Here is an 18,933-nt window from a genome sequence, read left to right on the forward strand (position 1 = left end):
CTATGAATATAGCCCTTTTTGGTTACCCTTACAGAGAATCTTACAACTAAAAACTTGCTTTCATCTTAGAATAGAATACAAAAGAAAATTTTATTTTAAGTCAAGGTTACATGAACATTACAAACATAAGCTCTGTAGCGCTTTTTGCCAACATCATAATGTATCACACCACAGACTTCAAAAACATGAAGCAGACACCATGACATAAACGTTCACCTACCTCCTACGACTACACCACTGTTCAGAAATTGTATTTCTATCAGTTTACCAAAGCGACTTGAGTTATCATTCATCACTGTGTGCGCATTACCAAAAGCTTCAAGTAGTGGATTCACCTACAAAATAGTTGTTTTATGTCATGTATGTAGTAAAAATTTAATTTTGAATGTAACGCATCTTCTGACTGGCTGTTAGTGGTTTGTCTATTAGCTCATAGACATAATTATGTCATTTGACTGAATTCTCAGAAAGGGTACAAGTATAAATATGAATACTGTGGATTCATTTTTATAGTTCCAGGGTGTGGAAATGCTATGCCCGACTTGTACCTCTTTTAAATTTGTCAGGATCTCTGTTTAGACAAAAGTTTTTGTTTAATGATTTTACAGCTCAAGGATTATTCAGGCGCGGATCCAGAGGGGGGGTTCCAGGGGTTGGAACCCCCCTTTTTTTTTTGGACGATCAATGCATTTGAATGGGGACATGTAATTGGAACCCCCCCCCCCCTTTTGTCCTGGGTTAGGAACCCCCCCTTTTTAAAATGTCTGGATCCGCCCCTGTTATTCAATAAAAAAGAATATCTTTATATCTAATGTTTCTCACATAAGGCATTTTGACTTAGTGGAAGTCAGTGAAATTATACTAATTTTTAAAATACCTCTTTTATTTGTTCTACTAAGTTTGACGATGCTGACTTTGAGATTCTGACAAGCTGAGCCACAACCATCTTGGTAGATTCTGTTTTACCTATATATCAAAATGTTGAGTATATCATATTACAAACCATGAGAATTTTTTGAAGTAAAAATTTTTTGATTACATCTACTCAGTTCATTAAAATAACTCGATTCTTTAACTGTAAATTTAGAAAATGTTTTGATGGTTTTTTCATAATTGTGAGAAGTGTGTGTGATATTTTTGGCCAAAAAAATTATAACCTTACATTTCAAATTTATTAGCACTATGATTTGTACGAAGGATCTGCTGAAATTGCAACTGTATCAAATTTGCTTTTGTGTTCATAATCACATAATATTGCTCAACAAATGGCCATATTAGATGTTTCCAGAAATTCCTGAATTTACAGTATTCCTGGCAGTGTGTTTTTTTCAATAAACATATAGACGGCATTCCACGCCATTCAAGTTGTCAATAAGATCAATGGGAACTTATGATATAGTTAATAAGTTTGAGTTTATGTGGCATGTGTCAATGTATGTGTATTTAGTATAATTAAATTTTAAATTTTAAAGATTTTTTCTATATATTTTGGTTAAGGTGGTTAAATCCTAACACCTAGACTAAAATTAATTTGGCTTGTTTAATTTTCATAAAATTTTGACAAAACATTTACTTTGACACTTTGACAAAAATATAAACAAGAGGCTGTCACAACGACAGCAAACCGGATTTATTAACATTTATTTGTGTCCTGGCAATATCACAAGAACCATTACTGATGAATGGTGAAAGTGAAAATCGTCAATATCAAATTTGACCTCCAATTTGTCATCAATATCAACATATTAAAATTTGAAAAGCTTAGATTGAATGGTTCATGAGTAAATACAACAACGTGAATGGAAACGCCATTTTACGATCTTTCAAGAACCATAACTCCTGAACGGTAAAAGTCAAAATTGTCATTATTCAACTTGACCTCTATTTTGTCATCAGTAACAACATATAAAAATTTCAAAAGCTTTGGGTTGACACAGAATGGTTCATGAGAAAATGCACGGACACGACTGGAAACACCATTTTTCAATCTTTCAAGAACCATAACTCCTGAACGGTAAAAGTCTAATTTGTCATTATTGAACTTGACCTCCATTTTGTCATCAGTAACAACTTATTAATATTTGGGAAGCTTTGGTAAAAAAGTTCATGCGTAAATGCACGGACTAAACTGGAAACTCCATTTTTCAATCTTTCAAGAACCATAACTTCTGAACGGTAAAAGTCAAAATCGTCATTATTAAACTTGACCTCCATTTTGCCATCAGTAACAACATATTAAAATTTGGGAAGCTTTGGTAGAACAGTTCATGCGTAAATGCACGGACATGACTGGAAACACCATTTTTCAATCTTTCAAGAACCATAACTCCTGAACGGTAAAAGTCTAATTCGTCATTATTGAACTTGACCTCCATTTTGTCATCAGTAACAACTTATTAATATTTGGGAAGCTTTGGTAGAACAGTTCATGTGTAAATGCACGGACACGACTGGAAACTCCATTTTTCAATCTTTCAAGAACCATAACTCCTGAACGGTAAATGTCAAAATCGTCATTATTGAACTTGACCTCCATTTTGTCATCAATAACAACTTATTAATATTTGGGAAGCTTTGGTAAAACAGTTCATGCGTAAATGCACGGACTAAACTGGAAACTCCAAATTTCAAAAGCTTTGGTTGCACGGTTCATGAGTTAATGCATGGACAACATTTGATGCCGCCCGCCCGCCCACCCGCCGTACATCCCCAAATCAATAACCGACATTTTTGTCACAAAAATCCGGTTAAAAATTCAAAAAACTTGAACCAATCACTTTCTCAGAAAAATTTGGTTGGATATATAGCAGTTTGAAAAACACTAATTTTGATCATTGAGATGCTTAATATTCCCTTAACAACACAATGTCATTAAAACATTCTGCTGATTTTACAGAGTTATCTCCCTGTAGTGTTAGGTTAACCACCTTAAGGCCCAAATAAACTGCATAATTATATTAACATTTAAATGAATATTTGGTGTATATTATTTAATTTAATAATGCACGCAAAGTGAAAATGAATATTTTGAACATCCCCATCTTGTTTACATTGGTTACTAAATGTAGTTTGGTCAAGATGAATAAAAAAATAAATAAATAAATAACAACAAGAGCCTCTACAGAAAGCACATACTCTCACGTACAAAATATACACAATATTGTTTAATATGCAAATCATACTAGAATTATTTGAAAATAACACACAAGTTTTCATTTGTGTTTGAATTAATTTTCTTGAATTTACTGAGGAGTGCCCAAAAATGTAAAAATCAAGAAAGATAGCTAGATACATGAAAAAATAAGAGGCTTACATGTATACGACTGAAAGGGACCACAAAAGAGTAGTCAAATCTATCCAAGGTCATCTTTTATTTCAAGGAAGTTGGAACTATTATTTCTAAATATATCAACAAAGAAAAAAGAACTATAAAGGTAGTAATTTCATAAATCTTATAAATATATTATATGTTTAAAGGTAACATAAGTCATGACCTAACACAAGCTAGTTTAATTACCTGCCCCTGATTCTCCACTAACCAACATACATTGACTCACACCCGATTTCATCAAACACTTATACGCCTTTGTTGCCAGGGCATATATATGTGGTGGCATATCACTAAGTAACTTGAGGTTTCCATAATCTTGCCCAATCTACAAAATAATATTCAAAATAAAGTTACTTAAAGGTGCCATGTCAAATTAAGATGATAGTTTTGTGGATAATTTTGAATAAAATGTTAACACTGTACGTGATATCCATTTTTCTTTTATAATTTCAAACAAAAAAAAACTTAAACTCAGACAGAACTATTATAACTTAAAGTTATGTCGATAAAAGTGTTGTCATCGTGTTTTTTTTTATCTCTGCCATTCTGTATTTCGCAGTCCTCTAACAGGTCTGTAAGGGAGCTACCATTTGATTTTTATGGGGGGGGGGGGGGGGGGGGCTAGGATGAAATTTGAAAAAAATAGGCAGGACAGGAGTTTTGAATTAAAAAAAAAAGGCAGGATGAGACACTTTGCAAAAAAAAAGGCAGGATGGCAATTTAGGTAAAAAAAGTCAGGATAAACTAATAAAAAAAAAAGGCAGGACCGAATAGAGTGAAAAATAAAAATGCAGGACAGAGATTACAACTAAAAAAAAATGCAGGACAAAATTTTTCATCCTAGCCCCCCATAAAAATCAAATGGTAGCTCCCTAATTCAGGGGTTGTCTTTTGTTTTCTGTCCGTCATATTTGGTATTTAAACTTATTGTTTTTCTAATTTGTTTGTAGTTTTATAATAAATCAACCATTAGTTTTCTCTGTAAAATTATTTAACCATTCATTGTGTTGAAGCCTAAGCTTACTTATACTGTAAACCAACTTATTTTCGCGAGCGATTTATTTTCGCGACTTTCGCGAGTAGAAAAAAAACGCGAATTTAAATCGTCGCGAATATGTAAAACTTCCATTATTCCTTATTAAACTTCATCAAGTGAATCAGAAAATCGCGAAATTAAATACCCGCGAAGTGGTCTAGAAAGGGTAAAACGCGAAATAAAGTATCTGCGAAAATAAGTTGGTTTACAGTAATAGCTTCTGAGTTAAGCTCATCGTTGAACACTGTACAGTCATTCTGGTTGATAGTTGTCTTATCTAATAATAGCTTCTGAGTTTTGCTCATTGTTGAAAGCTGTACAGTCACTCTGGTTGATAGTTGTCTTATTGGCAAACATACCACATGCCCTAATATTTTAATATGTGTCCAAGGCTCAGGTAAAAATCTTCTGATGGAATCACTTTTCCTTATTGCCCTCTTTAAGTCTGTATATATTTAATGAAAATAATAACATTGATTGCCTTGAAATGTTGAAAGGCAATGACAATTATTTCTCTATAAATTTTTTATCAGATTGTAGAAATCCAAAAAGGGAAGGTTTTTATGATCATGTCATAAAATCGATGAAATTGACAGTTATAAAGCTAAAATCAATAGTCAAAATATATTGAGGTAATCTCAGGTAAATTCTTCACCTGAACAGGTGCTAACAGGTGTTTGTAGACTTTTAAAGTATGTTTACACAAACTTTATCAATATTATCATTCCAAGGTGTATAATACCACTGGATCTGTGTATTGTTTCAAGTCAATCTTGTGTCAATGTAAATAATCATAAACTGATAAAAAGATCATCATCAAAACTGGTGGTGGAAAATTATATAACTGTCATATGGAAATATAGAATGCCTTGTTTTTTAAATAGGTTGGTTGTTTCATATGTGCTGTAGGAAAGCCCCCCCCCCCCCCCCTCTTTTTTCATTTTTTTTATGTAATTATAAATTGTTTTTTAAGTTAATATTCTGGGATATTTGATCTTATACCCAATTATTTAGTATCAATGCTCATGCTCTTTTCCATCAGATATTACAATAACAGTATTTGAGCTGCGTCGGATAGAAATCGACCTTATGCAAGTGCATGTACACATATTCATATCTAAAACTTTGATCGATTTTGGAATAACTAAGATATAAAAGCTGCATTTTGGTCCGTTTAAAAGGGTTGTCTTCTTATGAAAATCTACTTTTGAAACATTTACAGACTTTCCGTAGAAATTATTTTAACCCAAAATAGGTTAACAGAGGTATTGATTTTCGTTTGCATAAGGTCGATTTCTATCCGTCGCAGCTCATTTTATAATTTTTGACCTTCTATAATATATACATGATACATGTATATTAAGCTACAAGTTCGTCAATGTATATTTGTTCCACCTAACAGAAGTTCCAATGGAAACTTTTTTATAAACATTGTCATAATATCTATTCCTGTTGGACAATGTTGGAACAAATATTCTTTACAATTTATCCTGTTAGGAACAAATACTGTAATATTTACTCCTGTGGAAATAACAATTTTTTTCCAGAATATATTTTCCTTTTAGAACTTATATTATGAAGGAACTAGCTTCTATTCCGTGACAGTACATTATAAAAATTTACCCTTGACTATGATAGAGGGTCAAATTTATTAAACATTTATCTTACCTGATCTCCATAAATATTCAATGGAGCATATGGGTTCACAGATACCAAAATATCTCCAATATATGTCTGGAATAAAAAGATGATTTTACAATTTTACATTGTCAATAATTAAGCATGATGAGTTCAAATTAAAGTCTCTATTTTGGCAAAAAATCAATATCAAACAGTATCTGTTACCATGGTTACTGGTACTTGATTAATAACAATTTATCACTATGGGTGCTTCACATGGATCAGGATCTGGTTACCCTACTGGAGCACCTCAGATCTCCCCCTTTTTGTGGTTTCAAGTTGCTCTAAGTCTTTAGTTTTCTATGTTGTATATTCACAGGTTACTGTTGATTGCCTTTTTTTGGTCGTTTTCATGGTTTGCCTGTCAGTTTGTTTTCGACGTGAGTGTGAAAGTTCCTTTGGTACATTTTGCCTTTCTTTAAAACTTGTTTCAATTAGTTTCATCATAGTTTTATACAAAATATACAGAATCCCTATATAAATGCAGTGGCTTTTACACATGCAAGTGATTACTCATGCACACATGCATGACATGATTCAAGTAAAATGTACCTCATGCATTTTGTATATCCGAAAATTAAAAACTTAATTGATCTTCATTAAAAAGTGTTTACTTATTTCATTGGTTGCAATGAATTACATTGAATTCCAAGTGAAATAAAAACTGATAATTTGGCATTGTCAATTAACACATATATAATGTTGGATCAAACCAAATTGGGAATGCAAGGAACAAAATAAAGTTCTTAACATGTCTTCTATTTTAATTTTTAAAAAGCCATTTGCAAATGCAATAAAAAGAATAAATATCAAAAATATTCAAATATCACAAAATATTCAACTGTGACAGCTAGAACCATACCTGCCAATTTTTCAAAATCCCCATGGGGGTTTTGCGTGCAAGATGGCTGTCATAGTCCTAAAAAAACCTTCTAGGGGGCCTGCAAATACCTTTTAATGTTTTTTTTTGGCTTCTTCATACTTTAATAAGCCTTAAGTCATTGTAAAATTAATTGTTTTGTTTAAATTGTGGACAAAATTGCTCTTTCAAAATTTCAATTTGGGAGCCTCCATGGGGGGGTTCAATCTGGCTATTCCTACATTTTGAATTTTATAGGTTAAATAGTAAAATTTTATGTAGGAGTTCCCAGAATTTTTATGCAAACAATGGGATTATGTAGGATTATGTTGTAACAACACTAAACTAATGAGATCTAACGAATCAAGGTAAATCCAGGTAATTCTTGCAGAAAATAAAGAAAAAGAATAATTTATATCACAGTCTTTTATTTCATTTAATAATTTCATAGCACAGTCTATGTAAATAATATTCAAAAGCACAATATGAATTTATTATTTATTAATATCAATGTTAAATCATTCTTTAAATCAAAGCACTAAATTTTGAGTTACATTAAACAAAGCACCAAAAGTGTACTAAATTGACATTATTCATAGCACTCACATAGTAATACATTGATCATGATTGAACATATAAAAAAATACAAAGTCTTAATCAATGTGCAGGAGATGAGAAGCAGAATCTCCATACTCGACTGGAGTAAGTTCATCATTCTGTAACCTTATTTTCAGTGTTTGGAGTCTGTCATCTTTTCCCCTGTACTTCCTCTTTCTTGGGATTCGTTTCCCACCAGCTCTGTACTGGATCAATGTGAGAGCATGGAAGGCTTCTTCTGCTCTCAACATACTAATCATACTGGAGATGTTTTGGTGAGCTGCCTAACTTCTTTAGCTTAATATCCAACCTTCTAAATGGTTTGTTGTTCTAGGACCTTCTATTGCATAGTGATTCCAGACTTTGGTTGTTCACTAGTCTACTCAGTAGCTGGTTACATAGTCAGTAAAGTTAAGTGTTGGTGTGGTAGTATTCTGAATCATGGATGTCTTTAAGTGCATGAAACCAAACATCTTAAATTGTATTGGGTGGAAAAAGTGGCAGTACTGCAGCTCTACGAACAAGTTTGAGACCATGCTTCACAAGTTAATAGTGTTCAAAGCTAATCAAAGTTCAAAGTCATTTGGCTTTGCTTAATCTATTAGGCCAATTTATACACTTATCTATGATAATTAAGTACTTTTGATATTATATTCATTTTTAAAAATCATAATTTGTTAAGATAATGAAACTTATAAATTATTTGAGGCTGAAGTTGAAAGTGTGGGTAATTATAAATTTTTTTTAAATACGCTTTTTTTTAGACTTTCCAGATTTTTAAATGCTTTTACTACTTTTTCTTTCTTTTTATTTTTATTTTACCAATGCTTCTACTTTCTTTTCTTTCAATTAGCTTTATTTTTTTTTAGAAATTCCATGGTATTTAGATACTTTAAATTATTACTGTATGCATATTTTCAAACAAAAAAGTCTCATTATTAACATAGGAATAATAATTTTTATTTAATTTCCACAGGTAAATTTACCTTTGATCAAATTAGACACTAATGACTAAAACAACATATTTCGCAATAACAACATGTATTGTTCTTCCACTAATCCCCTATGTAGGAATAGCCAGAATAGTAAAATACAAAATGTAGGAATAGCCAGAAGACACCCATGGGGGAAATCCCCCGCAAATAGTGACAGTTGGCAGGTATGCAGAACAACACTGATAATTAAATCATGGCAGTCATGTGCTACATGCATTTATGAAATAATTCTTTGCTTGGTCACATGGTCACTCCTTCAATATTTTTCTCTATTTGAATTATTTAATAATTTTTTCAACCAAGCAACAGATTGTAAAATAAACAAATGCCTTAATTTTGTTTGATACTGTCCACTCAGTTACACTGTTAAAATCACCTATTACTCAGTGTAGATTGTAACATCTATTGTCCCATACAATACATGATACAAATACATTGGTTTATACCTAAAGGGGGCATCTCACAGTTTTTTTCTAACTTTTATTTTTACGATTAATGTTGCAGATTTAGCAGAAAATAATTGGAGATAATAACCTTGCTCAGATTCCTAACCTAAATAATTGTAACAGGTCACTGATGGAAGGCAATTTGAACTTGGGAAAACACACATTTGGTTGATTATAGGTTACAATTTAAATGATAAAGGATACCTTTTCCTTTAAAATGTTAAAGATAACTATTCAGGTAACATTGAAAAGAATAGTCATAGCATGTCATTAGAACCTATTCAAGAATTAAAGATGGCGGCAGGGGTAGGAGTTGTGAAATATTGTGTAGAGACTAAAAGTATTATAAAGAAGTTATAAGTGGTGTTATAACACAATGATCAGTTATTTTGTGTGAAACATTGATCGAACTAATGATCCAACTATATTATGAAGAACTTTATCTGGTATGAATCATAATAAACGAAAAACAACAGATACTCCGTCCCCAAACAAACCAAACAAGATGGCCGACCTGAACGACTCAGGTTCAAAACAGTACTCCTTACCTCCAACACTAATGCAAGCATGTAATAATCAATATTCAACACCGAACTTAAATGATACTCCGCTATCTAGTAATGTAATTTCCACATCTAGACAAATTCTTTATGGAGCAGACAATGGCTATGCATTCACCCCATATCACTTACAAGCCCCACATACAACACCAGCTCAGATGGGACATCAGACACCGTCAGTGCCAATCCCTATGATGCACCCTATATCAACTCCACCTCATCCTGATTTAGTAATGTTTATGCATGAAGTTAGAGAAAAATTGCAAAAACTTGACATTTTGGAAGATATACTATCAAGGCTAGTAGATATGGAAGAACATTGTAATAAGCTGGACAGTGAAATTTGTGGCATCAAAACTGATTTAAAAGCACAAACATCAAATATTGTGTCATTAGACAAGGGTCTTGGTGGTCTACATTCAAAACTACAAGAAATTGAAACACAAAATATAACATTAACTGATGAAAATTATAAACTACAGGAAAAAATCATTGATCAGCAAAAAAGGTCTATGAGAGACAATCTTATATTTAAAGGCATTTATGATGATCATGATCCAACAGAAAACACAGAAGAAACAGTAAAAAACTTTATTAAAACAGAACTGGGACTTGAAAGTAAAGATATAAATTTTCATGTTGTGCACAGGCTTAGGCCCAGACAGGACAGAGGTCCACGCAATATACTTGCAAAGTTTGAAAGGAGAAAAGACAGAAATAGAGTTTTGGAAGCAGCAAAAAAAGAACTTAAACAAAAACCCCAATATTATGTTCATGAACAATTTCCAGTAGAAATAATAGAAAGGAGGCGTGAACTTATACCAATTCTGAAAGATGCTCGTGAAAAGGGACATGAAGCAGTATTGGTAGAGGATAAATTGTTTATCAATAAAAGGCGTTTCGATCCACGTCAATGTGTGCCTCAGATAAACCAACAACATCAACAAGGACCCCGACAACCACCATCTGATCATGGACCTCAACAGCCACCATCTGACCAACACACTCCGATGTCTGTACCTGGGAACAACAACAGGACCATGCCGATGAATCCTATAGAGTCTATACCACCACAGAACACCACAGGACACTAGGACAGGCGTACAAGAGGACAAAGGAAACGAAACAATATTGTATTGAATCAAAATAAACACTTATCTGGACTGAATGTTTATTATCTTAATGTATGTGGTTTACAGTCTAAACTAAAGTTTACTGAATTTTCAAACATTTTTCAAACATATGATGTATTAGTTTTTGTTGAAACTAAATTAGATGATTTAGATATAATTGATCTTCCTGTTGGTTTTTCATATGTAACAAAGAATAGAAAGGGTGCAACTAAAAAGTCAGGTGGAATTGTAATTATATACAAAAATATTTTGAAACAGTTCATCAGTTTTATTGAAAGTGAAAGTCAATATGTACATTGGTTTAAATTCCAAAAATGTCTACTAAACTGTGAAAAAGATATTTATTTGGTGCTGTTTATATACCACCGGAAAATTCTAAATATGCAAATACTGATGCATTTGAAGAAATTGAAATTGAATTATTGACATTTGCTGATAAATTTGATTCATATGTCTCTCTTATTGGAGATTTTAATGCAAAAACGGGAACACGAGATGATTTTATTGTTCCTGATGAGTCATTGATTGGTATTTTTGAGTTAGAAAGTGATGATGAAATTTTGTCATACATGTTAGATTATGAACAATTGAAGCTTCAAAATATACCGTTATCTCGAATGTCAGAGTGTCATTGCAATATTAATAATTATGGTCATAAACTGTTGGATATGTGTAAAAAACTCAATGTTTATATAGCTAACTCCAGACTTGGTTCTGATATAGGTATTGGACGTACTACTTGTAAAGATATCAGTGTTATTGATTATTTGCTTTTATCATCCAAATTGTTTTCTTTAGTAGATGAATTTGAGATACTTGATTTTGTACCACTTTTTTCTGATGTTCACAATGCAATACACATTGTTTTTAAATCAGTATTACCACATGATGAAATTACACATGATACATCACAAAACTCACCTTCAATCAAGTGGAACGACAATAACAGAAACGAATTTGTAAATACATTTCACAATAGTCAAGATCAGCTGACCAATATAATGAATGACCTTGAAAACATACACACACGTGATACATGCACTCAACAAGACATAGACAACATCACCGGAGAAATAAATGAGCTTTTCCAAAATACTGCAAAGGCGACACTTTCAAAACCGCACTACAAATCAAGAAAGAAACCGAACTCAAAACCCTGGTACACAAATAAATGTCTCACTTCGAGAAAAAATTTTCATAAAGCCAGAAAACGTTATAACATTCATAAAAATGAAGTAACACGCAAACAACTACTAGAGACAAGTAAATCATACAAGATGGTTACAAACCAAGCATACAAAAACTATCAATTTGACTTTGAACAAAAATTGAGAAATACATCAAAAACACAAGGGAAAGAGTTTTGGAAAATTTTGAATAAATTTGTTAAAAATAAAGATCAGAAATCTGAAATATCTGTAGAAACATTACATGATTATTTTAAATCCATGAATGAAAATAATGTACATGATGAAATTGATATAGATATTGATGCTAATAATTTACCACCAGATATAGAAGAATTGTTAAATTCTCCAATAACAGTAGAAGAAATAAAATGTGCTGTAAAAAAATTAAAGAATAATAAATCTGCTGGATATGATAATATATTAAATGAATATATTAAATGTACATTAGATGATATGATTAATGTGTATGTAATGTTATTTAACATTGTGTTAGATACAGGTATTATACCAGAATGTTGGACCAAAGGAATAATGGTTCCAATTTTCAAGAACAAGGGTTCCAAATCTGACCCGAATTCTTACAGAGGTATTACTCTCAATTCATGTCTTAGTAAAACATTCACTGCTGTGCTCAACAATAGATTGAATAAATTGTCAGATGAAATAGGCTTAATTACAGGAGCACAGGCTGGGTTCAGAAAAGGGTTTTCTACTATGGATAATATTTTTATTTTACATTCACTTATTTCTCTATATTTTTCATTTGGTAAAAAATTATTTTGCTCGTTCATTGATTTCAAAAGTGCATTTGATACAGTTTGGAGAGCTGGACTTTGGCAAAAGATGCTACAATATAATATTCAAGGCAAAATATTGAGAGTTATACATAATATGTATCAGAATATCCAGACATGTATTAGAATGGGAAAGGATATTTCTGCATTTTTTAGCTGTAATATAGGAGTGAAACAAGGGGAGAATTTATCTCCCTTTCTGTTTTCTCTCTTTTTGAATGATCTGGAGAAATTTTTACTAGATAATGATGTTAAAGACCTTGAAAATATATCTAATAAATGCAAAGAAACCTTATTATGTTATGTAAAAATATTTATAATATTATATGCAGATGACACAGTTATTTTATCTGAGTCAGAGGAGGATCTGCAACATGCATTGAAAGTTTTTGAGCAATATTGTAATGAGTGGAAACTCACAGTTAATACAAGTAAAACAAAAATTGTAATTTTCAGCAAAAAGAAATTCAAGGTTAAAGCAGATTTTGAAATCTATGGTAAAAATATTGATGTATTAGACTCATATACTTATCTGGGTATTGTATTTAATTATAACGGCTCTTTTTGTTCAGCTAGAAAGAAATTATTGGAACAGTCCAATAAAGCATTGTATGCACTATATAGAAAGATTAGAAATATTGCAATACCCGTAGATATACAGCTTAAGCTTTTTGATTGTCTTATCTTACCTATAATGATTTACTCTAGTGAAGTATGGGGATTTGAAAATAAGCAGGGATTGGAACGGATGCACTTGCAGTTTTGTAAAAATATTCTGCACGTGAGGAAAAGTACGCCAAATTTTATGGTTTACGGGGAACTGGGTCGTTATCCCATTGATATTACTATTAAGCTACGTATGGTTATGTTTTGGAATGATATGCTCTCAAGTGAGAATAAATTATCTAATACATTATATAGACTTATGATACAACTTCACCAGAGTAAACCCACACATTTTAAATGGGTTACGTACATTAAATCCATTTTTGATGAATGTGGTCTTACTTTTATATGGAATGATCAAATACCTATGAATAGAGAAATATTGAAATCTCTTGTCAAACAAAAACTTGTTGACCAGTTTATACAACAATGGTTTTCTGTAATTAACAATTCTTCTAGAGGAGAATTCTATGGTAAATTCAAAAGTATATTTGAATTAGAACCCTATCTACTTCGATTGGGAAATACTGATAGATTGTATATGGCTAAATTTAGATGCTCAAATCTTAAATTCCCAATTGAAACGGGAAGATGGAAAAATATCTTAAAAGAAAATAGGATATGTCATCTATGTAATCAAAATATTGGCGACGAATATCACTATTTGTGTGTTTGTTCACATCCTAGTATATCACTTCTTAGACAAAAACTTGTACCTAATTATTACCTACAATATCCCTCAAGGCAAAAATTGATCGGTTTACTCTCATTTTGCAACATAAAGGTGTATAGGAAAGTATGTACTTTCCTTAGAAAGATTACTTATTTTTTGTAGATGCAATTTTTATACATTTATATATATTTATGTACTCACAATCACTGATAAATAAGAAAGAATTCTGTACATATGTAATCCTTCAAACTCAATAGGTAATATATAAAATGTATATACGTCTCAATGTCATGAAAATCACGTGCTATTATCGTACACTACTCTGCTGTCGATTTATATGTATACGTTATTATGTTTTGACCTCTTGTACACGTTCGTGTCTGAGGAAATAAAATATTTTGTCTTGTAAAAAAAAAAAAAAAAAAAAAAAAAGTACATTTTGTAAGGTAGTTATACTAATACTTTGCAATAAACAAAGCCTAGGGCATTTAAAGAACCATCCAACTGTACTGTATCAAAATATGTATACCAAAACAAATAAGACAACTTCTGTTTGCATAAAACAGACTATGCAAAATCTCTCTTTTTGGCTATATTAAGTTTGGCTATTCATTTTAATAAGTCACACATGCCATGCCTTTCATGCCTTTTGAAGATTTTCTAAATACATGTACTAAGTTTTATCTGCTACAGATTATAGTGTAAACAACATGAACAATGCCATTTTACCCTAAAGGTCGAGATGAAACTTAATTTTAATGACATTAGTCACTAAAAAATTAAGTTTCAATTACAAATTTGTGAAAAATAAAAATAAAACATTGTTCAAATTTTAATGTTTTTGTTCATTGTGAAATGGCAATTACAGCGGATTCCATTGAGTGTGTAGCGAAAGGTAATATCTTTGGTTAGCTTGCTTGTTAGCTGAACCGTGAAGTCATTATTAGGTCAGGTATACTATCCTTCTTTCGAAGTAGCATAGTCCAACAGACAGATCGATTAGTTTTCTGTCGGACTAGTCTATTCTTAAAGTAGGGTAGTTTACCTAACCTAACAATGACTTCACGGTTCAGCTAACAAGCAAGCTAACCAAAGATATTACCTTTGGCTACACACTCAATGGAATCCGCTGTAATTATATATTTTGTCTATGCTTGGCGGAAGCCGTACACCTGACTGCCACCCTCCTTTCTTTATAAACAAAAAATTGTGTTATATTTAAGTCTTTCAAAAAAGTGGTTTTCAACACATGGCACTATTTTCAACATTTCAGACAATTACCCTCACCCTTTTCCTCGAACATGAGACTACTGACAACCATAATATCAACATGAATGTCCTTGACCAGTGTTAAAACAGACTATAATATTCAATGATCATTACCGTAATGTTTTGACATGATATGATCAGAAGATATTGTTTTACTCTAAGTGCATATCAAACATTCGTTAATTTTCATTGCAGCTGCTACATAACATGCATAGATATTGACTTTTGAGGATGCTATTTCCAGGTTGCAGCTACAGATAGCCAGGTAGATATCTTGCAAGTCTCTGTTGTAGGGGGAAGGGGACTAGGACAGGGGGAACTTTGGAGCTTCATGTATTATAGATGTATAGACTTTTATACTACTATCATGTATTACTCGAAACATTGCTTTGCTAAGAGGTCCCTTTTTTTTAAATCATGGATCCACACCTGTTGGAAAAGAGGGAACTGAGTAAAATTAGGCATATGCCGGAAAAGTTCTTCAGCATGCCTGAGATACATTGATAGATTTCCATTTTCTGAGTTCAAAACATTTAATATCAATGATTTCTAAACCTCGAGATTTTCTTGAATAAAAAGAAGTAAAAAAGCCAACTAATCTTGTGTGCTGTTTAGCATTTCATAATTTTACAACTTATATTTTTTTTTAGTAAAACATTTTTTGTAAAAGTCTCTGCACTAAAGTGACAATTAAAGCAGTGGTGAATCCAGAAATTGGAACCCCCCTTTTTCTTTGGACAATAGTGCATTTGAATAGGGATCGACATATAGTTGGAACCTCCCTTCCTCCTGGGTTGGGACACACACCCCTTTTAAAAAAAGGTTGGATCTGCGTCTGCAAAGGACCCATACTTTAAGAATTTGGGCATCTCTGTGTATAAAAATGAATAAATCTAAAACAAGTCATGATAATTTGAGTATATATATATATATCATGTATATCATGTATATAGTTGGGTTAATTTTTTAAATATTTTTAAATACTTTAAAATTCTTTGGACATTATCATGATTATTGGAGTGCGATCAGGCATGTCAGGTACATGCAATCTGAGACTCATTAACGCTAAATTATGTGTTATAGTCTTAGATTTAATCATTTGATATTTTTTTTAAATCAGTTCACATCGTCATGGTCTCCGAAACCCTTTACCCATTTCTAGTGAACTGGTACACTAGCACTGAGAATAACCCGAAATGTGTCACGATTTGGCGTTACCCTTTCAAAATAAATAAAATGTGTGTTGTCATTCAGCATTTCAGAAATTAAATACTCCATATATATCATGTATATCGTAAATGACTTTTAAATGACCCGGAGTTTAAAGACACAATGTGTGAAGGATATAACATGATATAATGCTACATTTTAAACCTCTAGGGCTCTCAAATAGAAACATTCAATTTAAATGTAGTTTTCCCAATAACAATAAATGAAGCTATTTTTCCACCCAAGGGGCTACCAAAAAGGTGTTGAACCAAAAATGTATTTTAAAGACTAAACTTGTGACCAAAACTGAAAAGAATTGTATGAACTTTTCACAACATAATAAGCACATGTTTTGGGGTAATTTTTGTCATATTCTGAAACTGTAATTGCAAAAGATGTGACACCAAAACATCCCATCTACATCCTCATTTTGTGTTTTTATCAAAGGAAATCTCCAACATTTATTTCCTTCCTTCAAAAATTTGAGTGTTATATATTATAATAACAAAATTATAGAAAAATGTCAAAAATACACAGTTAAGCCAAATATGATCAAATATTTTAATGACATTAATATTTTGCAGGGTGCCCTGTGAGCCGGAATTTAAAATGCTATGATAAGTTTCATGATATTGCAATAGGCTCTAACATGCATTGACATAAAAAAAAAACTTGCTAATGGCTTTGAGAGGGTGGAACAGGGTTACTTTCGTGCAACATGTTTTGCCTTTTTTATTTTGTGAAAAAGGGTTCGTTATGTTATTCACCCTGTTTCGTGAAATCGGTAAAAAGATCACGGCACTAAAACTTTTTAGTTGATCGTTCACTGTGAAATGGCAATTTTATTTTGCATTCTCCCACGCAGATACCCCCCTTCACTTTACCATGAATGAATCTATATATATTTCCAAAAGCTGTATTTGCTTTTTGAATACATAATTAATATCATTTCATAGACAATATAATTTGTCTCTGTTGTGATATATATGTATATATATACATTATATTTTTTATTTATTGAGAAACTACCCCTTTTTATACAAAGCATAATAGTGTTGCTATTCAGAGGCAGATTTAGGGAGCCCCCCCCCCCCCTTTTTGGGGAAAAAAATGGTTGCTTATATATAGGGAATCACTGAAGCGTGACTAAAGTGGGCAGTCAGTGGGCCCCACTTATGAAAATTTCTAGATCCGCCACTGCTATTGACTTTAAAAACAGTATCGATCCTCTAAAAACTTAAATCTACTATGTCATATGGTCATACAATATGCAATATAAATGCATCATATTATTAGTTAGTATAATATTTGTATAAATAAGATTTCAATGATCTCAGTTTAATAGACCAAAGTATATCTATAAAAAATACTTACATAAATAACATTACGTTCATACCGTTTCTTCAATTCGTGAAGAATAACTTGGTCTTCTAGATCAATCAGTTTTGCAAGGTCGTCTATACCTTTGACCTTTGCCATTATCAAGGACGTTGTATATGCCCAAATCAAATCATGTTGAATTGCATGCGTGCGTGTGACTGTCTGAAAAAATTAGGCTATTGTTAACTATGCATACCTGTCCTTTAAAATGCATGTAAAAGATGATGTATATGATCCAATTCATTATCCAATCAAGTTAAACTTACGTAGAAACTTCATATTTGCTCTTTAATCTAAGCCGAAAAGTAAACTTTCACAATTATTCAAAATCACGAATGTTTAATTACTAACGGCCTGGCTGTCCCACGGTGTAAAAGTTACGTTAACAAATGTATTAAAACCTTTGAATGTATGTGTACAGCAAAGTAGTCATGAATTTATCCGTCCGATTTACGGATTCCAGATTATGTTTCAAAGTAATTCTACCACTATTGTTTAATCATCTTTTATCATCAGTCAATCAATTGTTTAAATATTGCTACTTTTGAACTAGTGTACTTCCTTGTGGTAAACGATAGCCCATGTGGTATTGATTAATAACAATTGAACATGTAAAGTGTACAGATAAACTTTTTCAATTGATTTATTGCAGGTCAATCTTTAGGACGTTTTCAATATATATTTGACGGCTTTATCTGTAAAATTCACCTTGCAGGTAATGTACCGGCTGTACTCAATGTAATGCATATTACGAAAATGGAACGTATTCACTATGAAGCATTAAGAACACAGTGAAATTAATAAAATGTTTATATAGCGAGATGGATTCGAAATTTTTCGAAAACCAACAACCAACAAAGTGACTGGTTATAATATTACAATGCGTTTAAAAATATCATCATTATAGTTAAAATGTGACCATCAGTGAAAATTTATCATTACTCAAAGGGGTTGTATATTGATTAGCATTATAGTTAGTTCTTACTATACAAGTCCTTTGTCAAATATGCACAATAAACTACCTGTCGTTTTCTTCACTACTTGTTTTAAAGTCATAAGAAACGAGTGACCGGTGAAAAATAATGTTCTTCCAATTCTTGAACCAATACATACAA

The 18,933-nt window shown here is 31.8% G+C and overlaps 1 protein-coding gene across 1 annotated transcript in view; it reads right to left on the reverse strand.

Moving 5' to 3' along the window:
* Positions 1 to 18,224, reverse strand: part of LOC143054227 (myosin-IIIb-like) — a 56,426-nt gene extending 38,202 nt beyond the window's left edge. Inside the window, exons 1-5 of the mRNA XM_076227155.1 lie at positions 17,813 to 18,224; positions 6,036 to 6,101; positions 3,518 to 3,656; positions 878 to 966; positions 221 to 335 (exon numbers count right to left, since the gene is read on the reverse strand). Coding sequence (XP_076083270.1) covers positions 221 to 335; positions 878 to 966; positions 3,518 to 3,656; positions 6,036 to 6,101; positions 17,813 to 17,917 — 514 coding nt within the window. The 5' untranslated portion in view covers positions 17,918 to 18,224. The remainder of the gene's footprint in view (positions 1 to 220; positions 336 to 877; positions 967 to 3,517; positions 3,657 to 6,035; positions 6,102 to 17,812) is intronic.
* Between the last annotated feature and the right edge of the window lie 709 nt (positions 18,225 to 18,933).

The sequence above is a fragment of the Mytilus galloprovincialis genome, chromosome 12 (genome assembly GCF_965363235.1).
Source record: "Mytilus galloprovincialis chromosome 12, xbMytGall1.hap1.1, whole genome shotgun sequence".
NCBI lineage: Eukaryota > Metazoa > Mollusca > Bivalvia > Mytilida > Mytilidae > Mytilus > Mytilus galloprovincialis.